At 37.5% G+C, this 25,322-nt stretch overlaps 2 protein-coding genes across 3 annotated transcripts in view; one reads left to right on the forward strand and one right to left on the reverse strand.

Moving 5' to 3' along the window:
- The window catches only part of LOC127419544 (retinoic acid receptor gamma-A-like), a 74,146-nt gene extending 52,926 nt beyond the window's left edge, over window positions 1-21,220 (forward strand). For both annotated transcript variants that reach the window (XM_051661037.1, XM_051661038.1), the window contains 7 exons: window positions 8,523-8,671; window positions 10,849-10,990; window positions 13,950-14,116; window positions 14,299-14,475; window positions 14,560-14,764; window positions 15,916-16,074; window positions 19,087-21,220. In XM_051661037.1, coding sequence (XP_051516997.1) covers window positions 8,523-8,671; window positions 10,849-10,990; window positions 13,950-14,116; window positions 14,299-14,475; window positions 14,560-14,764; window positions 15,916-16,074; window positions 19,087-19,439 — 1,352 coding nt within the window. In that variant the 3' untranslated portion in view covers window positions 19,440-21,220. The remainder of the gene's footprint in view (window positions 1-8,522; window positions 8,672-10,848; window positions 10,991-13,949; window positions 14,117-14,298; window positions 14,476-14,559; window positions 14,765-15,915; window positions 16,075-19,086) is intronic.
- LOC127419545 (molybdate-anion transporter-like) overlaps window positions 1-25,322 on the reverse strand; it is a 189,806-nt gene that overhangs the window by 101,747 nt on the left and 62,737 nt on the right. The gene's annotated exons all lie outside the window — the stretch shown is intronic.

Genomic DNA, 25,322 nt, shown 5'->3' on the forward strand with positions numbered 1-25,322 from the left:
TTTTGCGTATGCCCACCTAAAATAAGTGATGATACATAAGGCTGGTAGAACAACAAGTAGGCTTTTGACCCGGAAATTTTTCAATCTACTAATGGAATGCCGCAGCACTGTTGAGGGAATTATTATTATTAGGGGGCCAAGCAGCGAAGCTGCTGGAACGCTATTGTAATCGTACTGATTTTCTTCTTTTTCTTCTTCATTTTTTTTCTGCCCTAAAAGTGTCTGGGCATCGGAGGCCGTAAGTCATGGAGACACCAAACTTGGCAGGATGGTCCCAAATCCCCCCCACTACTCAGGTGCACAAACGCACACCCATCTGACCCTAGGTGGCGCTATAATAAACACTTTTACATTTTGGCTCATATCTCTGCAACCGTAAGGGCAAAATTCTTTTTTCCTCTGATTCCTTGAGTCAAGCCCTACAAAATGTATATCTCCGATTTCATTTCCGTCAATAATTTTTGTGTGCCATTTTGAATTTTTTGAAAAACCGACTTTTTCGAACTCCTCATAGACCATTAGTCTAAACGGCATGAAATTAGGTATACATCATCTACAGATCCCCCTGACAAAAAATTTTCAAAAGAATTTTGATAAGTCAAATCATTCCGAAGATATTAACTATACAATTCCTTCGGTTTAACACAATTTGAGTAATTGATCAGTCTCTACTCAACGCAAACTCCAAATGTAACCAAACTCGGTACACATAGTCAACCAGATGTTTAGAAGATGTCAGCAAAGTTTCATACAATTCTGCCCATAGGGGGCACTACAACAAAAAAACTGTGATGATCTTGCAGCCATTTGAGCAACAAAGTTTAAATTAAATATGCATCTTCTTTGGTTCAAATGCTAACATATTGTAAAAAATTGATTCGACAAATTAACAAAAATGGCCACCAATGGCCAATCAAATTTAAGCACCTTGTAACTCGTATTGGGAATGGCTGTGGGTTATGGAAATTGCTTTACACAAGCAGGGTATCTACACGAATCTGCTTATACAATTTTGTGACAATCGGCCACACAGTGGGGCTATAATAAACTAATTTGTGTTTTTGCTAATATCTCTGGAACCATATAGGCTACAACAAACATTTGTAGCTTCTCTGAATCCACCAGTGCCCCCAAATCATATGGTCACTTGAATTTTCATTTCTGCATGAAACATTTTCTCCAATTTTGATTTATTTGAAAAACCTACTTTTTCAAACTCGTCCTAGGCCATTTGCCCGATTGCCATGAAACTTGGTATACATCATTTACAGACCTTCCTGACAAAAATTTATCAAAAGGATTTTGATACGTCATATCGTTCCTAATATATAAGCAAATATGTTTTGGGGCGTGGCCTGTAAAGACTAATTAACCCGTATCTTGTGAGCGCAATTTTCAAACTTATCAAAACTTTATACACATAGACAAGATAATGGTAACAAGCTGAGTTTCTTTTATTTTTTATGCTGGGGCACTATAACTTAAGAAAATCCTAAATGTGCAACTGTGCTCAAAGCAGTTGAATTAACTCCAGAACTGTATAGGTTAAAAAAAACAATTTAAAAAATCTGTGAATCCATCTGTGCATCCAAATCATGTGGTCACATGAATTTCCATTTCTGCAAAAAGACATTTTTTGTGGTCACACTTTTTCAAACTCATCCTAGGCTGTTTGCCCGATTCACTCAAACTTTGTATACATTATCTACAGACATTCCTGACAAAAAGCTATAAAAAGAATTTTGATATGGTAAATCTTACAGAAGATATTAGCCAATAGGTTTTTGGGTATGGCCTATTATGACTAATTGACCCATATCTTGTGAGCACATATTTTAAACTTAACAAAACTTAGTGTACATGCACAAAAGAACATTCTGAGGTAACATGCAAAATTTCATCAATTTGGCATGGCTGTAACATAAGAAATACCTAATTTCTCAACTGTATATAAGGCCTTCATAGGCATAAAATGCAGTACTGTTTGTCCACCAGAGGGAGCCACATAACTATAAATCATTCAAAGGGACTTAAAAGAGTAATTAAAGGTAGACTAAGGTTGGGTTGCACCAACCAGGATTAATCTTAAATTTAGATTAAATCAAGGTTTCTCTCATAATTCTGTTGCACCAAACTTTAAACTTTGTTTAAAAATTACCAGGGTTACATTTAAATAATTGTTTTGATCCTGATTTAAATTTCACAGTAAATCTGAATTGACTTTAATCCTGTTGCTCCATTACTTTAAACTCTGATTTAAATCTCAGTTATGGATTAACTTTAAACTTGCAGCTGAGGTGGTTTAAATATTAAATTTACCTACAATAAAACAGCCATCTGAAGGCAATTAGGGTTTGAGTTAGGGTTAGGATTTGAGTTAGGGTTCCACAGGATCTTTCCTGTCAAATCTGGCGGGTTTACAGCTATTCACAGTACGCCCACCTCTTCAGACACTACTACACCACTGAATGAAAGTGAACGGCAACTGAGACTAACATGCTGTGCAACATCTGCTGTTATCCATAGGAAAACAAAAAGAAAGTTGTAGGGGTTTGGAACAACATGAGAGTGAGTAAATAATTACAGAATATTCTTTTTTTTTGGGTGAACTATCCCTTTAATATGAGACAAACGAAATATGGGAGCTTTCAGTGCAGGGAAGCAGGATTATGCCCATGCAAATACACGCCCAACATGCTGAAATACTTAAGAGGAATTGAGACGCAGAGAACTATATTTGCAAATCAAATGGGAGTCTTTAGAGACACTGAACACACACACACACACACACACACACACACGTTAGTGCGGCTATCCTTATGAGGACTTTCCATAGACATAATGGTTTTTATACTGTACGAACTATAGATTCTATCCCCTAACCCTAAACCTAACCCTCACAAAAAACTTTTTGCATTTTCAAAAAAACTTAGTATGTTTTTTTAAGCGATTTGAATTATGGGGACACTAGAAATGTCCTCTTAAACCACATTTATAGGATAATACCCTTGTAATTACCAGTTTGTAACCTAAAAAATGTCCTCGTAAACCACCTAAACTGCCCACACACACACACACACACACACACACACTCAAATGCCAAGACTAGATTTGGGAACACAGTTCCACTGAAGATTCAATCACACCCACAGTCACGTACACAAAATCTGCTCTTGTATTGTGAAAGAATAGTTGTTCCGAAGCCAATGCGTCATATGCTGCTCAGCTAAAAGTAGTGTTGCAACACTTAAAACACATAAACACTGACACTTGTTCTTTCTGCTCTGATACTTTAAAACATGGATACTTTCATTTTTAACCAAAATATAGAAACTCTGAGTCACAGCTCACTTCCTGTTATTCATGTAGCCTGATGTTTATTGTGATACCAACGTAATTTTTGTGAAAAACATTTTTTTTTGGCAATAAGGATATGTTCATAGTATGTATGCATGTTTATATAATGTCACCATTTTCCAAAGTATGCTGTAATGGAGACTGTTTTCAAAATGCTCCATTTTTGATGTAGGAAAATGCTGTTCTAGTGTGGAAAAGAGGCATAAATGTAGCGAAATCAATGCATTTTCAAATGCACCGTTGCCTTAAAGTCTTTTTGCAACTCAATTAAATGTATCATGTTTTAAGGATGTTTACATATATTTATTCGAAAACAAGATAAAAAAATGGAGTAAGAATCTAAAAATGAGAATTATTTTTTGCAGTATGTATGTTTATTAATCTTTTTGGTGCATGTGTGTGTTTACTTTCCCTTGTGTGGAGTGTATTGTGTGCATATGGACATTTCCTATAGTGCAGGGGCTTTTTGTCTAGGTTGACAGTGGGATTAACATAGGACGGTCCACCTGGAATACTTGTGTACAGAGGATACAGAGAGAGGTGTCTGGGAGAAAAACACAATACCAGGCAGGAAATGAACAGTGTTTACTGATAACTGCAGTCAGTCTCTACCTGTCCTTCCATCACCAGCCATCCGCCCTCTGCCTTCACATTGTCATGCAAATTGAGTCACTGGCTGGAGAGCTGATAAGGAGGCCTCTCATTTCTCAGAGCTTTGTTTCCCAAACAGAAGATAGCTCAGTTGAGGGGATGCCGAGAGGGCCTCTGGGTTGACATTAGAACCCGTCCCATTGTGTACCCTGGGAGAAGTGTTGACTGATATTTGGAAAGAGGTGTTAGAGGGAGGGAAAGCAACCAGGCTTTTTACGGCAGCAACCATCGCGGGTTGTTGAGAGATCCTGATGGAGTTTTGTCCCTCTTGCCCTACCATTCTTTAACTTACCCGTCTCTCTGCCACTTAGACGGTGTCAATCATTAGCCATTTTTTCATGCCGCATGCAGTTCTGGGGCTTTTAAAACACTTGTTATTATTACCAGCATATTGTCAGTATTACTACATAAACAAATGAGTTCATGCAAGCTTCAGGGAAGTCATTGATCCTGCATTGCAACATTTAGTTCAAAGAATATATGAAGTATTCAAAACACCTGCATGTTGTGATGGCATGCATGTTTGGGGTTTATACAATTTTAGTTTGTAATGTTACTTGTTTGTAATGTTGTTTTTTGCAGTGTGATGATGTTTTGATAGTTTCAGATTTTAGTTCTTAAAGGAATATTTCATGTTTAATACAAATTCGACAGCATTTGTTGCATAATGTTGATTACCACAAACATTTATTTCGACTCGACCCTCTTCTTTATAAAAAGGAAAAATCTGGGTTACAGTGAGGCACCTGCAGTGGATGTGAATGGGGCCAATCTGTAAATGCTAAAATACTCTATAAAAAGTATAGCCACAAGACGTAAACAATATGCGTGTTAACATGATTTAAGTATGATAAAAATGATTACTAAATATTTCTGTGTAGTTATATCCAATTTTACAACTTCATTGTCATGACAATGTAACGCTGTAAACCCCAAAACCCTAAAACTACTTTACAGCTCAAATAATACACAATTATTTATAGAATAATTAATGTAAATGCATTTATAAAATTATAAGCTCCAAATTTCTACCTTTAAACCCTTCAAAAAGTTTCCCAATTAATTTCCATTGTAAATGTCTCACTGTAACTTCGCTTTAGCATTTCCTGTTGCTATCAGAATTTACAAAATCATAGACTGCAAAAGCTTGTGCATTCCTCACTCTCACTTGAAGAATAAGTGATTTCTTTGTAACCATGGTCATGAACACAGGGCTCTACTGTATGTTAGCTCAACCCTGAAGAGGAGTGTTTGCCTCTACTTGTTCACCCCCTCCATCCTTGTCCCCTTTTCTGTTTTCTATCAAATTCCTTTTTTATGCCCTCTTTTCTTCTTTTGAAGTCTCCAAACTCTCGTAAAAGGCCAAGCTGGTGGTTTTTGCTGAGCCCTGTGGTGGGAGAGAGAAGGAGGGGTTGTAGGTTAAGTTTAGGCTTCCCATTGAAGGTGGCTGAAGAAGGTGGAGCAATAAAAGTTAGAATTTTAGAGCCTCTCTGTTTTTTTTTATTTTTATGATTGGGCCTTTTTTTTTTTTTTTACAAGCCAGGGCTACAGCTGGTGGTGTGAATGGCTGCCCGAGGTGTCAGAGTCTTAATAAAGACCCCACCAGCCTGGATGGGGCCTACAGTCCAGCCATGAGACCACCTTTATAGGCCTGGCTTATGAGAAGGGGCCTCTATTAAAAGCTAGCAGGACTGCACTGAGGAATTTAGGACCAGGAAACAAGAGAAAAATAGGGTTTGTGTGTCAAAAAATGGCAAGGGTGAGGCTGGGGACTTGAATATGGAGGTTGATCAAGGGCAAAAGTAAAAAAATTGTTTAAAGGTTACTAGCTTTTGAAGAGCCTGAATGCGATGGTGTGCATTACATACTACATCTAATTTTTGGCGTCTTTTCGTATTTATAAAATGTTAAATAAAGAAGTCTAAAAATGGTATTTTAAGATGTAATCTCTCAAAGTCATGACTTTTGCTAAGGCCTGATGTCATTTTTGTGAGATTTAACAAGACCTTGTCTGAGAGAGGAGAATGTACCATGTCATTTGGCTGTCCTGTAAGCAAGACAACAACACAGGGTGAAGTTTTGCCCCCTGACTCTGTGACAGAGATGAGCTACCTGTCTTATCTGCACCGCTTATCGGTCTGCTAGTGTTAAACTGTTTGTGTTGTCTTCGCTTTCCAGTGTCAGTCAACTCAGACTAATCCCCTAGAATCCTGACCCCCTAAAGTTAGGGTGGGCGGGGGTGGAGCTATAGGGAAATTAGTTCTAAAGACATGTTAAAGGAATAGTTCACCCAAATATTAAAATGAGCTGATAATTTATTCACCCTCAGGCCATCCAAGATGTATATGACCTTCTTTCTTTATCAGAACATGATTTAAGATTTTTAGGAAAGTATCCCAGGTTTTTAGCTTCATCCAATGGAAGTGAATGGACACCTATTTTTGACAGTCCAAAAAGCACACTTAGTCAGCATCAATGTAATCCACACGACTCCAGTCAATCAAGTAATGTCTTCTGAAGTGAATCAAAACATTTGTGTGAAAAACTAATTACTAATTAACTTTATTAACTTAAAAAAATCACTTCCTGTGAACACTGAATGCTTACGTCGCTGACGCATGTCGTCGTCACGTTTGCGCGTTCACGCAAGAATTCAGAAGTTCCACTCCGTTTACCACAGAGGAACGTACTTCACACGAGAGTTAAGTCAATTCAATCAGCTACAGAGAGCTGGCGGAAGTGGCTATTTAAAGTTAAAAACGTTTTAATTAGCGATTTGTTTTTCACACAAACGTATCGATTAACTTCAGAAGACATTACTTAATCGACTGGAGTCGTGTGGATTACGTTGATGCTGCCTAAATATGCTTTTTTACAGTCAAAAATTGCCGTCCATTCACTTGCATTGGATGAAGCAAAAAACCTGGGATATTTTCCTAAAAATCTTAAATCCTGTTCTGATGAAGAAAGAAGGTCATATACATCTTGAATGGCCTGGGGGTGAGTAAATTATCAGCAAATTTGAATTTTTGGGTGAACTTTTCCTTTAACTAGACTTGACTTTTACCAAGTTGGCAGTTGCTTATCATACGAGTAGTTGACATGAAATACTTTTGGAAAGCATGTACTGAATGTCCTGGGATGTGACATGCTTCAACTTAGGCAGCATTATGCTAGTTTTTTTTAAAACTGTATTCATGTAGCTTTTACGACCTCATATTAATGAAGAGGCTACATGGAATATTTGCACTTCAGAAATGTACATAGTGTAATATGCAATAAAATGCACTAGTGAAGGCAAAAAAGTTTATTAAAAACTGTGAAAAACTTACAAGAAATGATGACCAGTTACAGGACATAAGATATATGCTTATAAATAATTTTTAATCTAAAATCTTTTTGATTAAAAAAAAAATGTCCATGGACATGCAATAACTACCCATAATAATAATAATAATATTTTTCAGTCACATTTATTTATATAGCACATTTAAAACAATAATTGTTGACCTACGTGCTGTACAATAATTATTTTTAATAATTATGTTAATAATAATATTTGTACTTTTAAAAATGAATTTGTCACAATGTATGACCTAGTGAAGGCAAAACTGTTGATTTAAAATGTTGAAAAACTTAAGATATACACACACACACATATATATATATATATATATATATATACATGTTACCAGTTACATGACCTACGATATAATACACATATATATAATTATTTGTACACTTAAATATAAATGTAAATCTAAAATCTTTTTGATAAAAAAAAAAGTCTAAGGACATTGTAACACGATTAAGGTTGGGAAAGGAGGAGGCGGGAACCGGCTGAACCGTCAAAATAATGTTTAATGAAAACAAAAAGACACACAAACACACACATGGCAGCTGCATGTGGCTCTCTCTCTCTCCCGAACTGCCGTGTTCCGCTGCACTTATCCCTCTCCTCGGCTGATTAGCCCGATTGGGGTCCGGGTGTGCGTAGTCATGGCCCGGCCCCACCCTCCTCCTTGTCACAGATATGTTATGAGTCAGCTTCCCATAATAATAATATTTGTACTTTTAAAAGTTAATTTGTCACACTGTAGGACATTAAAAAGTGATGAAAATTATGAAAAACTTACTGTAAAAGAAAATAGGACCAGATATGCACTTTCCCTCATACATTCATATCAATTTTAATCTAAAATATTTAACCTAAAACTATGGACTTGTTATGCATCATAATTGGTTTAAAAAAGAGAAGATTTGCATCTTGTATATTTCTGCTCTAGGGCATGATTAAAATGATTTAGCAAAGAATCACAATGGTTTTCAAAGCACTCAAGCATCTTTGAAATCGGATACATTTTAAAGGTTCACTGGAGAATCTTTTCTTCTCCCCATGTGGCGTTTAATATCTCACTCTCATTAAATCCTCCTGTGCTGTGTAAATAGTGTGAAGTGATCTGATTAGGTGTAGCGTCTGATGTTTTCCCTCTCCGCTGTATTTCTCTCTGCAGCGGTGGAGACCCAGAGCACCAGTTCAGAGGAGATGGTGCCCAGCTCCCCTTCTCCACCACCGCCGCCTCGTGTCTACAAGCCCTGTTTCGTCTGCCAGGACAAGTCTTCGGGGTACCACTATGGTGTCAGTTCTTGCGAAGGGTGTAAGGTAAACAGCAGAACTCTTATTGCCTCTGGTCTGACAAATCTCATGTTCTTTCATAAGTCTGTTATACAATTTGTCTTGATGTTTGGCAAGCAATTTGAAAAAAACATGGAGCGGCGACAACCTGACTGTGTTAACCTGTGTTAGAAATGCTTAACCCCAAGAAACTTGCGAGGAACTTGAAGTGCAAGGATATTTTATTAAAATATCAAAAAGATGTTCATAGAAGTGTTCTAAGCCTTGAACCAAACCAACTTGCTCCATGGTGAATCACAACATTACAAACGTTGATTTGACTGAAAAAAGTATTTAAAAATCGGACAATGGGCACTATTTTAAGAGCGCTAGCGTTAAGCGCAGTGCTATGCCATAAAGCACAAAGTCAGTGGGCATGGCCATGAAGTTTAGGTATTTGCATAAGCATTTAAGCATGCGCTAAATCTAGGTGCAAGTGGGTTTTGTGAAATCGTACGTGCAACGTGCAAATGGGCTGGATTAAGTGCAGTTTAATTCTGAAGTTTTCTCCGGTTATTGTTCCACCATCTGCATCCTATTATATAGTTAACTCCCACAAGCACCAGTGATATAAACCAAGACAGCACATTCATAAGAAATTGGTAGTGTAAATGGACTGTATGCAATGAATTGGAACAATAAATTACGTTCTTTTGTGAATTAACTGCGTCCTTGATGATTGTCGGGTATATTTCTATGACAGTGATACGCTCCTTTTATACGCATGGAAAATGTGATTTTCATCAGAATTTGGATGTAGACTCTGTTAAATTACAAAGAATATAAGTATTATTAATCATTTTCGTATACTGACACACAAATCATGGCTAGTATTACCAGTGATTGTATTGGCAAGCACTTCACTTCTACCAGTCGATTTTGAAATATTAAAGTAATTTATTGAAACAAAAAATTAAAGCAAATATATTTCTAAATTGAAATTACACTTGAAACTAAATGAAAATAAAATCAAAATAAGGAAGTGGTCAAAACAAATCATAGACTACCAATTCCAAACATTTTTTTCCAACTTCTTCCAGCGGCCCGTTTTGCAGTGACTTCACTCTGACAACAGGTGGAAAAAATACCTTTAGGCCTACAGATAAGACCATGACTACAATTGTAAATTTAAACATAATAATAATAATTGGAAAATAAACCATGACCTACAAATGTTGACCTATTTCTCAGGAAAATAGCTAATTTCATTACCATACAATACACCCAGAGTTTGCAAGCATACACCCACAATAGCGGAAATACTCCAACCCACGCTCTCTTGCACTTGGCACAAAAATTGTGATTAGAATTAGCACTCTCACAAAAATTGGTTAAGACATTGCGTGCTTTCGTTGCATTTAGCAGAGCCCAAAAAGACAAAGGTCTTTAATAAGTGAATGAACTACAATCCCATGAAGCATTGCGAATGACGCAATCCAATAAAAAAATATATGGAAAAATAGAAAACTACCGATTTAAAGTTATTAATTAGAAGCATATATAAGAACACTGTATATTTAAAGTATATAGCAAAATTTTCAGTTATATGCAAATACACAAGTCGTTTGAGAATGTAGACAACTCAATATTCTCTGTGTGTTAAGGCAGTGGGGTGTCGCTGCCGGCTCTTTCCAGGAGTTTGTTTGCTGCGATTCTCTGATTGGTGGATTGTTTCCCTCAGGATCATGGGTAGTGTAGTTATTCACCAAGAATTCCATTTGAAACATCTTTTTTTTAAATGAAGTTGAAATGGACTGTTGGCTTCAGCAGAAGCATTGATAAACAACCTCAGAGCTCACGGTACCTCTGTCTTTAAAGGTTTATAAGTAATCGTTAATAATCAGCTACCCTATTTAAAAAAAAATAATGGGATTTTTACTTCTAGAACCAGACTGTTGCACTTTATTTATGTGCGGTCATAGGTATGTGCATTTTAATCATTTTACAAGGGCTTTAAATGTTGCTTATCCAATCAGATTTTTGAGCCCAACATATCTATTTTATTATTGTTTTTCCATCAGCCCCAAAACACAATTCTGGATCAGCAGCTTTAAATAATATACTGACTTGTTTCAACATGTTCAAAGAAGTGATAGGAGGGGAAGGTGGTTGGCCTTCTCTTATATTGACCTACTCTCTTTCTCTCTCTTGGATGTTGGTTGTAGGGTTTCTTCCGTCGCAGTATTCAGAAGAACATGGTGTACACCTGCCACCGTGACAAGAACTGCCAGATCAACAAGGTCACACGCAACCGTTGCCAGTACTGCCGGCTGCAGAAGTGCTTCGAGGTTGGCATGTCCAAGGAAGGTGAGTGTTCAGACCCCTGCCAGGCACGCTGGCTCCTTGGCCCTAAGCCAAGACCCACACATACATAGACAAACACAAATATACAGTAGAGTCTGTTGGACAGGAGAGGAGATAGACTGGGACACACCGATACAGGTTAGGAGCTGTGAAACAGACACACAATCCAGAGATACAAAGACAAATTTAGAGTCGTGAGACTTGAGCACAGGGACACAGGCAAATACAAATATAAACACTCTTGGCAAAACACACAGTTGACGGGAGGCTTGTAAACTGCAAATTCGAGACACGTGAAGACAGAAAGGACAAATAATTCAGCTCAGACTCTACAAACAAAGTAGTTGCTTGGCATAGCGGTTAGAACACAATATGAGCATTCACTTCACAAATGGGTTTTGTGCTTGTAGTTTCACCCACATCAATCAATCAACAGTTGGTGTGATTTATTTGGTAGCCCTTCCTCTAGTCACATTATGACCTTGCACTAACAGATTTGTGTTGTAACAAAGACAATAGCCTGAGTTTGAAAGAGCAAGTCTGGTGCATGTGTTTGTTCTTTTGCCAGGGTCCGGTGGTGATGTCACAGGGAGAGTGGCACATTTGCCCTCTGTGTGTCCGCTGGGACTTGTATGTGTGTGTTTATATGTAAGGGATGTGTATAGGGACCGGGATCACATTGTGCTTTTGCTATTACTGGATATCCTGATAGGAAGGAAAGAATGGGGGTGGGGGGGCAGGGTTGGCAATGCTCCTCTCCCTTGGGTCAAACTCACCAAAACACCCATGGTTTCTGATCTGAGGTCAGTTTTAGTGCGCTAGTGATAATGTTAAGGATTAGGCAGAGGGTAACACAGTGTTCTAACCAGGCACGACTTCATAAGGCAACAAGGCATAAATCCTATTGCTTCCATGTTAAGCTCCCAGTTTTTGTCATAACCTGCAACAGCAGCAGGCGTCAAGGCATTTTGTCAGTTGTTTGGTTCCGCAGGGATGCTCAGATTCTCATGAAACCTGTCAAGAAAACGTCCAGGTCATATTTAACCCCAAATCAATACAAAAATCAATAAAATAAATAAAGATTCATGAGTAGGCATGTCCACCTAGTCCTTGAAGTGGAAATGATAAACAGATTGTTAAGGGTAAACAAATTTGGCTTCCTGTCAGCACAATAGGGGCTCGAGTCTGAATCTCATCTCATCTCACTAAAGCTGCTTTTCCACCAATGGACCAAACAGTTCTCATTGCAAAACTGTACCGTTCCATGCTGATCCAGGCCAGTTGCTGCAGTTACAGTTTCATTTTCCATTGTGGTTCTGTGAAATCAGGAGAATGTCCGTAACCGATCCATCCGCTGGCGACGGCGTGAGAGGTGAACATTGAAGAGAATGTGGTGCGCAATGGAGGATGGTCGCATATTCCAGTTTTTAGGAATGTTTTTTCCCTGGTTTTATTCTGCTAACAAACAGCAAAGACAGACCATGTTTCAAAAAGGAAAGTAAAGAGAAAAAGGAGAATTTTACCATCATTTGCTGTGGGCTTGTTTTTGCCACCGGACACGAACGTGCAGAAAGGTTAAAGTCCCCAGACTAGCCAAAAAGGATACTGATTGACAAAATAGTATATAAGTATTATATTAAAATAATTTCTGAATATATGTTGATGTATTTTGAGTTTAAATGAGCTAGTAATGTACTTCCCTGACAAAAAAGGCATGTAGAAAAATAAATGTAGGCTACAATACTAGTTAAACTGTCCTAATAAAATCATGAAGAGACACTAAACCAGTCACCACGTACTAAAGCCATTTCACCAGCATGGATGAGCACAGTTGAGTATGGTTATCTAACCGTGCCAAGAATTCTGTGCTGTGAACGGTTTATAATCATGCCGTGCCAAACCGTGCTCCAATGGAAATGCTACTGTAACCATTCCGTACCGTGCTCAGAAGCAGTCGGATTGTGGAAAAGCAGCTTAAGTTTCCCCTCTGGACTACTTAATGGAAGATAAGAATAAAAATGCTAAGAAAAAATTGAGGAGTTGGGGTGGTGGTGGGTTGCCAGAAGAATTGTCACGGGAGTGAGGTGTGTATTGCATTGTTTGAAAGGACTAACTTGACAAGCTCCTCTTGAACCTTTGTTTAGAACTCCATTTAAATTATATTTTACATAAAGAAATAGGACCATTGAGGTTTTTTGGATTGTGACATTATTTTCAGGGTGGACACTTGTCCCTTTTACCCCCCAGTTGTCATTACTGTTACACGTCCGGGAGTTTTACATGTACTATTCCCATTATTTTCCCTGATGATTCTCTTTACTGTATTACAGTCAATAAGATACTGTTTACTATTATTTTTTATTTATTAAATCAGCAAAAACTGAAAGCAATACCAAGGGAATACTATTATGATATTTCAATACTTTACAATTTAAATAATATAGAGATATTTCACGTTGAGGTAATGAAAGTATCATAATGACCAACTTTTTTGCTTTGCGGTAGTTAGAATTGGGGGGTAAAATGTGCATAACTGTCATGAAAATAATATGTCCCTAAAATATGCTTCATTTTCTGTATGTAAAATATAACTTCTTATTTGTTTCTTTTGATTTTGCAGTAAAATAGGACCAGGACATTTTCCTGACAGGATTTGTGAGAATCACATACTTAGCAGTGTTTTGAACATAATGTATATTCTGATTGGCTGTGGGTTTTTTTTCATAACTTGCATTTCACTTTCCGTAAGAACATAAAGACTTGACGCTGTTGTGTTGCACCTGGTTAGGACACATTCTAAGCAATTAGAACTCAAATCAAATGTTGATTTGTTTTTCTAGTGTATCACCATTTAGAGTTCCTCTAGATTGCACATCCAACTTCTAAGATCATAGTTTGGTAGTTTGGGGTGAACCTTATTCATCGTAAAAATTGTTAAGCAGCCTGTCTTTGTGCCTCTCAGCTGTGCGCAATGATCGGAATAAGAAGAAAATCAAAGATGTGAAGGATGAGGTTGTTCCACCAGAGAGCTATGAGCTGAGTGGGGAACTGGAGGAACTGGTCAACAAAGTGAGCAAAGCACATCAAGAGACCTTCCCCTCACTCTGCCAGCTGGGAAAATATACCACAGTGAGTGTTTTCTCAAAACGAGTGAATCTGTCAGTAGTGGAATGCGGAATGTATTTACAGCAGTGTAAACCGACCATATCAGATGCAGTGTGATAAACAGGTTTCATATTGTTACAAGCATGTTTTAAAACAGAACAGACTTAAACTATTTAACCTCTTTTCCTTTTTTTTTCCTTCATCAGAACTCAAGCTCAGACCACCGGGTCCAGCTGGACCTTGGCCTCTGGGACAAGTTCAGTGAGCTTTCCACCAAGTGCATCATTAAAATTGTGGAGTTTGCCAAACGTCTGCCGGGCTTCACCACCCTCACCATAGCAGATCAAATCACCCTCCTTAAGTCGGCCTGCTTGGATATTCTAGTATGTGCTCTCTCTTGAGAAACTCACCCTGATGTAGAGCATGCATCAACCTCATAACATCATTAACGATTGTGTCTTTTGTAGATGCTGCGAATCTGCACACGATACACACCTGAGCAGGACACAATGACCTTTTCAGATGGATTGACCCTCAACCGGACGCAGATGCACAATGCTGGCTTTGGCCCACTTACTGACTTGGTGTTTGCCTTTGCTGGTCAGCTCCTACCCCTGGAGATGGATGACACGGAGACTGGCCTCCTCAGCGCCATCTGCCTCATTTGTGGAGGTACTACAGCATGCAATTTGTGTCTCTTCCACACTGTTGCCACCTAGTTGATGCAAGCAGCCAGCAATGGATGTGCTTTAAATTATATTACACAGTACATACAGCACAAAGTGCCAACAGGGAAACTAGCATATGATGATAACATAAATTCAGCTAGTATTCAGAATTCTTATCTGGAAACTTACTGTAAAGTAGCCATTTAGCAGTACACTTTTTATAGGGACAATCCCCCCTGGAACAACTTCAGGTTTAGTGTGTTTCTCAAGAGCACAATGATAATAAACCTTGTGGGATTCGAACCTTCAACCTTTGGTTGCAAGCCCAGATCTTTAGCCACTACACCCTAAAATTGCCATTTGGACACCTTTGATTCAAAGAAGAAGAAAAAAAATCGGCATGTTTGTCAATTGATTATATTTTTGGGACACACCAGTCCAATTTTTGTTTTATCCACTTCACACATTACGTCTCTATTTATCGAGTGTACATGCTTAAAAAACACTGATGCTGGTCAAGGTGCAATATTTGAGTGGCACAGTATAACTTCACTAAACTGCATAGACGGCAAACATTATTGAAAGACATAATTATTTTTTAGGCTTTTATTGTTGTCTTTTTGGGATAGCTTGATAAAAGTCATGCCCAATAGTTCACAAAGTGATATATGCTTTGTTGTCATTTGTGTGGAAAACACTTATGATGCTGCAGTCTCTTGGAAGATTTTAATAAAGGATCATTAGACTTGTTTCCGTCATGAACAGCTGGGTGGTTTTGGTTCAATGACTCTCACAAAATGCATAAAAAAAAAAAAAGCTAATTTGTCGCCACCTACTGCCACAAAGGCGTAATTTGCAGAAATGGTCACTAAACGAACCAGTGAACAAATCTTTTTGGTGAACATATTTAAAAGACTCGAGTCACTGAGATGAATAAAAATCCCCACCACTAAATTAACACGGATAAGGTTCATTGTTATTTGCATATTTATAGACCGTGTTGGCCTACTCTAGATTTGGAGTTTTTTTATTCCAGAATCACCACTTAATTTCAGGGAAATTCCAATTTAACCCCTGACTACACCACTACAAAAAGAATTAAATTGATGAAAGTACTACTGTACTAATATTAACAATCTCTTTCTCTTTCTGTAGACCGAATGGACCTTGAAGAGCCTGACCGTGTAGATCGTCTGCAGGAGCCCCTGCTGGAGGCCCTTAAGATCTATGCACGTCGTCGGCGACCCAATAAGCCCCACATGTTTCCTCGCATGTTGATGAAGATCACTGATCTGCGTGGCATCAGCACCAAGGGTGAGTTTAGGCAAAAAATAAACAAAAAACACCGTAGGATTACTATATTCTGGTTGATTTACAGGTTATAAATCTTAAGTAAATCTTAATTCTTTTGTGAGGCATTGTAGAACCTAACACCTATTCACACCTGGAGCGATGCATATCGCAAAAGAACATGGTCAAGTTTTCACACCAAAACTATTCATCACACCGAGTGTGACTCAAATTTTCATCAGTCTCTGAGATAAGTTTTCATGCTTAAAGCAAAATACAACCCATCGCCAGTTATAATAAATATGTTGTCACTTTCCTGGAATGAAATAATGTAAATAAAATAGTGTGATATAGGAATATATCACAGCATAATAATAATGATAGTAGTTATATACTGTATAGTACATTATATTATATTGTTTACACTATATACTGTATATACCGGTATCAGTGTCAGAAATGGGGGGCAGTGGTGGCTCAGCAGCTAAGGCTCTGGGTTACTGATCAGAAGGTCAGGGGTTCAAGCCCCAGCACTGCCAAGTTGCCACTGTTGGGCCCTTGAGCAAGGCCCTTGACCCTATCTGCTCCAGGGGCACCATATCATGGCTGACCCTGCACTCTGACCCCAGCTTAGCTGGGATATGTGAAAAAAAGAATTTCACTGTATATGTGCAAATGTATAATGTGTGATGAATAAATAAAATTATAAAAAAACAAAAATTATAATTAATTAATTATTAATTAATTATTATAATTAATTATTAATTATTATAAATTATAATTATAATTATTATAATTAGAAATTACCTTTGGAATGGAATTGATTTTCAGGGGCATTTTTTACGTCAATTAATCAATTAATTCAATTTGAATAATGAGATTCTCTAGGCTGTTACCTATAAAATTTAATCAGCATCAGCGGATACAGTATTTGTAGGGCTGAGTATTTACACTAATTTTCCTTTTTGATTTGATACAGTTAGATCCCAATTTTGATGCAAATCAATTAATTTGAGAATATTTAAATCACAATGTCTACAGGCATGTTTCAGTAATTCAATAACATTTCACATTTACTTTTTCATTCACAAATTTCCATATATTTTTGGCTTAAAGGATAGTTCACCCAAAAATGAAAATTCTCTAATCATTTACTCACCCACATGCCATCCCAGATGTGTATGACTTACTTTCTTCAGCAGAACACAGTTGAAGATTTTAAGTATATTTCAGCTCTGTAGGCCCATACAATGCAAGTGAATGGTGATCAGACCTTTGTAGCTCCAAAAAGCACATAAAGGCAGCATAAAAGTAATCCATAGGACTTCAGTGGTTAAATCCATGTCTTTAGAAGCGATATGATAGGTGTGGGTGAGGAACAGAACAATATTCAAGTCCTTTTTTACTCTAAATCTGTGAAAGTGAAACTAAACAGTCACCACATGTGACATTCAGATGTAAAAGTGAAAGTTAACGCAGAGATTTAGAGTAAAAAAGGGACTCAGATCTGTTTTTCACCCACATCTATTAAGGGTGCTTTCACACTGGCAGTTTAGTTCAAAACAGAGCACGGTTTGCATGAAAAATTGGTAATGTGAAAGCTGTCATGCAGACCAGGGAGCGCACCGCGGTACCGAACCCGAGACTACCTGTAGGAGGTGGTCTGAGTTTGGTTGCAATGGAACTGTAGCGCGATTTGCATGAATGTGAAAGCAACTCGGACTCGGGTGCGCACTCCTTCAGGAAGTAACGTAACCTGCGCATGTGTTTTTCATTTCTGAAAGTCCCAAAAAAGTACTGACACCACAATGACATACAAGTACAATCAACACTATAAATACTGTCTATCTATCTATCTATCTTATAAATACTATAATAGGTTATAAATATAGGTTATAATAGGAGATGACAGTGGCGATAACTTCACCTTGGATACGAGCGTAAGCGTGCAGTGTAAACAAAGATGCAAATGAATTCCTTGCAATCAGCTGTCTCCTCAAAAAATACAGTTTGCGAGCAGCAGCAAGCCGCCTTCCCCTGGACATCTGATGAGTTACGCCATGAAGCGCACATATACGCAGTTGTCGTTCACTCTGCTGTGCATAATGGCACCAAAAAAAAAAAAAAAAAGTATGATGAGTTGCGTTGTGTTCTCCATGCATGTTTGTGATGACGTAAGATCACCGGCACTCGGAATCGAACCGCAGCAAATGTGCCCAGTGTGAAAGCCCCCTAAATCACTTCTGAAGATATGGATTTAACCACTGGAGTCTTAAGAATTACTTCTCTGTTTCCTTTATGTGATTTTTTGAGCTACAAAGGTCTGATCACAATTCACTTGCATTGTATGGAGCTACAGAGCTGAAATATTATTTTAAAAATCTTCATTTGAGTTCAGCAGAAGAAAGAAAGTCATCCATATCTGGGATGGCATGAGGGTGAGTAAATGAAGAGAGAATTTTAATTTTTGGGTGAACTATCCCTTTAACATACAAAATTAATACAATGGATTTGTAATTAAGCTTAGAATAAAATTTTAAGAACTTTATCAGATGTTATAAATAAAAAATAACAGGAACTCAGAGGCATTTTGGGGCGATATGTCATTTTTGCCCTGAGCCCTGCTAAATTCTGACCCTGACCATTATATTAAAAACTTTCCCATTTTAATTTTGTTTACGTATTTCTGAAATAGGTTGTTGATGTTGCTTGAATGAGAGCACCAATATCAACAGTTTGATGTTAATATGAAATGCCAGTTCCGAACATATGTCTCTAAAGATTATATCTCATTATTTAATTAGTTTTTTGTTGAGCAAACCAAAAACCTATGCTGTGAAAAATAAGTTTTATCACATTTTCGCACTGTGTGAAGGGGTCCATAAGGATGCATTTTTTCATTTTAAAATCGTCACTGCAAAAATGTACGCACAAATTACTGTGAATAGGCCTGTAGGACAGCTGTGGGTACATACCTTATAAGTGCATACTGTAAATATATCATCCTGAAATGGACTATTTTGTTGTGTGCAACAGGAGCAGAAAGAGCCATAACTCTAAAGATGGAGATCCCAGGCCCCATGCCGCCTCTCATCCGAGAGATGCTGGAAAACCCAGAGGCCTTTGAGGATCAGACCGAGTGCACAGAAAAGAAGCCAGAGCCCGAAGAGCTCACCCCTCCACCCGCTTTGCTCACTATGAAGAAAGAGCAGGAGGACGAAGACGACAGCTGGAACACAGAGAACGGCAGTGAGCCTTCACCAGAGGAGGAAGATGATGATGATGATGGAGAGGAGGAGAGGGACACAGACAGCGACGGAGAAGCCTGGGGTGGCCAGGAACCCAATGTGGATGTATCCAGAAAGAGCCATGGAGGAAGAGCTCAGTAAGGAGGCATCTTCCAGGGCAAACTTAGAGCCTTACCTGTATAGACACTCCTAACTCAGGCCACATGGTCAACGATGAGAGACACATTAGTGAGGCAATTTTAGGAAACTCGTGTAAAACCTCTTCTCAGGACCTCTCCAGCAGAGTGAGAGGGAAGGCGGAAAAGACAAAACAACAGGTTTTTCAGACAAAATATCTGCCGCTTTTCTAAAAACTTGTTTGTTTGCTTTGAAAAGGAGAAGCCAAATGGACTTTATCACCAACAACAGACTTTCAATGGGTTCAAAATATTCTTTTGAGAGAAAATACAGGACGAAAACTGAAAATGCGAATCTTTTTTCTGATGTCGTTGATGCTTTTGGATATCTTTTTGACTTTTTCAGATTTGAGATAGTTTGTTCTCTTTACATTTTATGAATACGCCCATACATATCTATATATACCTTTACATATTTTTGTCCTGTATTCTATTTTCTTAGTTATATTTTGTTTGGATAGCTTTCCTGGGCAGAGATACAGAAAGATAATCGAATTACTAAAACTGGCAAACATCTCTGCTGAGTCTTTATCCAGCTGCTTGGTTGGGTTCTTTGGCACTTTGGCTCAGCATAGATGTCATTGATAATCAGTTCAGTGGCAGGGTATCTCCCATTGTTCCTGGCAGATGTTCTTTTCTTTTTTTGGGGGGGGGGGGGGGGGGGAGAGAGAGAATGCCGTTACGTATCAGTTTTCATTGCATCATATGATTCGCTGCCAATTGAATGGTGTGTCTGTGCCAAAGTTTGCAGCTTGTAGGGTTCAACTCCTGTCAGGGAGCCCAGCTCCAACAGAAACACCCACATGACCCTGAAGTCTCTGCATCATACACACGATGTCATCCTGGACTGGTTTCATTCAAAGTGCTCAGGCAAAAGTTATGCGGCACTTCAGTTCAACAAAAACACGGTGAGCCCAGTACCGTTTATGTAATTATGAAATTTGACCTTATCGTCCTAAACAACACTTCAGGATAAGTACAGTTGAATGGCTTTCTGAATCAAAATTATGTACTGTACACACTCACATACAGACTTGAAAAGCATGCTTGTTATACATGTACTCAGAAATCTTTTTAAAAAGAATGAAAGCTAGAAACATGAAATTCAGACTCAGGGCATCTCTGTAAGGACCAAACGCTTGCTGTCTGGCGGCAGCCTAGAAACAGGCGATATTTATGTGTTACATATTCGAAATCCCGCTGTCTTACAATTGAAAAATATCTGCATATCTTATACAGTCATTGCAGAACTTTTATCTTCTCTCTTCATGATAGAAATAGTTTTGGTGGGTTTTTTCTGTACTATTCTGATCCGTTTTATTGCCAAAAACACACAGTATGCAATTTGGTGGCTGTGTGCCACTGAACATACATTGAAAGATTTCAGCTGTCTCAGTCCAGCGATATAACTATGACCAGAATTCAGCTGTGTGTGTATACGTGTATGTGTGTGTGTGTTGAATGTGAGGATCGCTGCACTCAATAAGCTGTAGTGTAGTACATTATTATGAATGTCATCACTGTGGTGCTGTCAGAGAGTGTGTGAGCTGTCATACTGACCTCTTCTGCTTCAGAGTTGCAACACAGCCACACTATAGCAAACGCAAACAGAATGTTGAGATTAACTCTGTCATATTTTTTATTCTCTCAACATGGTTAATGTATTGTCAGTCTTTTGTTCATGTTCAACAAATTCTGTTATATGAAAAAAGCCATATAAAAAATGAGGCACAATAAAAAAATTTTTGAGAAATACTGTCTCTGTCCATTTATTTCAAGATGTCGATACCTTTACCCCTATTAAATGGAACTATTTTTGAGGATTAAATGTAAAATTATAGCCTTTTAAAGTTTAAAAGCCATTATTGAGATTAAATAAATTGAAACTACTAATTAACAGACCCTTTTTGCATTTATAAACAACAATTATAGAACATGGTCATCATCTAACAACTTAAAGTAATAAAAGATTAAAGTTTTATAAAACCAGTGTTCTCTAATTACAAAGTACTGTATCTACTTACTTTTTAGCACAAAATAGTAACGCATTACAATTTAAATTCTTGTTATCAGATTACAGTTAGGCTAATGACTTTTGATTAAGTACTATACTTTATTTAGTATTTACTTTATTAGTACATTATTTGGGTTACACATATTTCTGAAAAAATATTTATTTATACATTTAAACATGAATTATTGTAAGCTGCACACCTGTATGTTTCTGTGATAGCAGAAGGGTGTGCACGAGTCAATGAACAGTCAATGAATATTGGAATTATTTTAAACTCGTTACACAGAAAAACAAAATCTTTTTCCGTGTGAAGTTTTTTTAGAAAGTAACTTAAAAGTAATTAGTAATAAGTTACTTTTTGAAGAACTTACCCAACACTGTATAAACATCACAACAACCCATGATAACTGTCACATTTATCTTAGATATTTAGTGGTGTAAAAACACTTTGTCTCTTTGACTGTCATAACAATTAACTTGCGCTCATATTTGGATATATTTGTAAATGAGCGCTGACTGCTTTTGCTTTTCAGATGAGCGGAAGGACAAATAGTTCCTATCTTACACAGCTTTTTGCAAACAAAGTTAATTTTTTTCCATTTCAAAGCTTATGATATGAATATTATTATTTTTTATGCTACAGAAATAATCATTATTAAAAAATAAAAATAAAACTCTTTGGATCGATATTTTTATATGAGGATCGACCCTCATTTACAACATCACTCTGGGAAGTATATTTCAAGATCCATCCGCCCACACCCACTTCAGGCACAAAATTTGAAAAACCGCGAATTGAAATTTGATAAGGAGGGAAAAATGTTGAGGTTATAACTTAAATTTCAATATTTTCCTCACGCAAAGCTACTGCATGACTCAGCAACTTGAAAAATAGTCATATATCATGACTAAGTACTACGTTTATGGTCGCCTACTTGTTTTTGTCTTTCTTTGAAGCTTGAAAAAAGCAGCTTGGACATTCTGCTAAATTTCTCCTTTAATTTAGCTCAGAAGAACGAAAATCATAAAGGTTAGGAAGGACATGAGGGGGAGTACCTAAATGATGACACATTTTTCTTTTTTGTGCAAACGTGCTGTAATCTGCTATTTTATGAAAACTGAACTGACAAGTTTAACTGATATTCACAGTGAAATAGAGGAACGTGTCGAGTGTTCTTATTGTAGTCTGTATTCACAATTAATCACATGAATCCACACTTGTACTAACAATAGAACACCTAGAATTGTGTATCTGCATTGACTAAACATAACAGCAATATTAGGCTATGTTCAGACTGCAGGCAAATCGGATTTTTTCTCAAATCAGATCTTTTCAGGCAGACTGTTGCAAGTGATCAAATCAGATTTGCGCGTTCAGACATAACCAACCTACCTGCATGGGTTGCTGTGGTAACTACGTAGGCGTACCCACGTGACAATGCTTTCAAAACAGATGCGGGAAAAATGGAGGTGCATCATCTCGCTCTCCAAATAACCGCCCTGTCAAGTCGCGGTGCAGAACTCCTCCGTCGCACATGAAAAACTCAGTGACGGAGGAGACTGGTAAATATTGTGATGTTCCGTACTGCAGTCACGGCCGGCTTATGAATACTTCCGGCATTTCCGTCACCGATTTTTGACGTCATCGTTGTGTGTCGCGTTAAGAGTGACGCAAAAGACCGTTTGAAATCCGATTTGAGCAGCCAGAGCGTCCGGACTGAGACGCATCTTTAAAATAAATAAATAAAATAAAAAAATAACCGATTTAAATCGCATTTGAAACCACCTCCCGATGTGGTTTGAATCAGATTCGGAAAAATCTGATTTCATGTAGTTTTTTGCTGTCCAGACTATCAAAACTCATCTGGATACAATCTGGATATGCAAAAAATCGGATTTTTAGTGGCAGTCTGAACATAGCCTTACACACTTTACATTGAGACACACATTTTAATTGAAAGAAGAGTGATTGAATGGATCATTATGAAATTCATGGTGTCACACCATTTATAAAAAAATATGATTTCCTCACGTCAACATAACTAATAATGCCTCATAATATAATATTTCTCGTAATTTCCGTACGCAGTGCGCTTACGTATTCCCAATATGCAAGCAGGTAATTCTTCCAGCAGAGGGCGACCGTGCACCACAGAATTGCTCTAATACCCAGCTGGCTGGGAGCTCAAGTGTAATTTATCAAACGACAACCACACACAAACACTACTGAGGCCAAACTAATGGATTCTGCCAGTGTGCCCTCATTTATCTGCATGTGCCATACAGTAATTATCTGAGGACAAAGAAACATCCCTGCATTACTCATGAAGAAAGACAGCACATTATAGGCTGAGACATAAGACAGCATAGGCAGATATTTAAATTATTATAAAATTAAGTTTCTTTAAAAAGAAAGGAATTAATCTTTTAGGTCATTAAATACATGAAAATTAAAAAGAAAAACGTTTTAAACCATGTAGATTCTCACAACCTTATACTGAATTGGTTAAATTAGGCTGCCAAAGCATAACATAAATGTTCTCTGTTTGCCAGGACCATAGACGTTGGATAGTTATTGGCTAACTATTAAATGTTAAAATGTAATTTCTTTACCATATTATTTGACCATACAAATTCGTGTTAGATATTTGTATTTATTTATTTGGCCATCAGAGTGTGCTTTTCTCCAATGATATAGATGGCCGGAAATCTTAATAGACATACTATGACCACACCCATTTAAATATGCTTTGATATTCTCAACACCCATAAAACACAAATTCATTTGGATATATTAGATCCCAATCTTTATTAAAAATTCCTCGACGGACACAGCACTTAAAGGATTTTATTTATTTGTAAAGAGCACACAGAGACTCACGATAAATCATTCAATTTATTCATAGCTTGAGGGTATAGTGGTGAACAGTATGGTACTATTAATTAAAGGATTTCTATAATTAAGTTGAATTAATTGATCAATAAACTAGATCTAAGATTAAAACAAGGCCCATCCACTATGCAATAGTTTTACAAGGACCTCCATATATTCAATCCCAATAAGATGTTGCCATGGGAACACAAGGCAGGCAGAGTTGATGGATTTAAAGAGGCAGTGCATGTTTTTCTTTCCGTGACGAAAATGCTCAGCTTCCTGTGGAGTTCAGCACATACCGCTGAGAGTAATGAGAGTTAAATGAAGGAGAAAAGAGCAATCATGAAAGGAGACGCAATGTCTTAGCTACAATTGTTTCAATTACAGAAACAAAAAATGAGCCGTGTGGAGAGATTTTCACTCATTTATTCTGCATAAAACCTTCAAATACAGTTCAGTGAAATTTCTAGAAAATGACAAGCAAAAATAACCAGAATTTAAACTAGACAGCTGCTTTCCCATGCAATACTTGCCATAACGATACAAGGGTATTTTGGGTGGTTGCAAGGACAATCCTAAATGGTGTTAGGAGTGATTTTTTTTAGCATGGTGCTATGCAGTCTCTAGGGCGTTGCTAGGGCGCTCTGGGTGGTTGCTAGGTGGTTACTTACTGGCTCAAGTAAAAAATAAATAAATAAATAAACCCTAATGTGATGGAGAGCCTGAGAGTCGGTCTCCATCACAGGATTTCAATGTGTTCAGTGGACTTATTTATTATCTTACTTAACTTTACAATATGTATTGGGGTTTTATTGAGCAAAAGTTTTTTAATCCGTCCTATTTATTGGTGTTTTAACTCTCACGTATTCAATTATATTTTATTTAAGAATGGAGAGGTGAGGGTTAATTTTATTTAAAATAAGGGTATGTTCCAATTGGCAAAGGCAGGAATATTTTGT

The sequence above is a fragment of the Myxocyprinus asiaticus genome, chromosome 28 (assembly GCF_019703515.2).
Source record: "Myxocyprinus asiaticus isolate MX2 ecotype Aquarium Trade chromosome 28, UBuf_Myxa_2, whole genome shotgun sequence".
NCBI classification, from domain to species: domain Eukaryota; kingdom Metazoa; phylum Chordata; class Actinopteri; order Cypriniformes; family Catostomidae; genus Myxocyprinus; species Myxocyprinus asiaticus.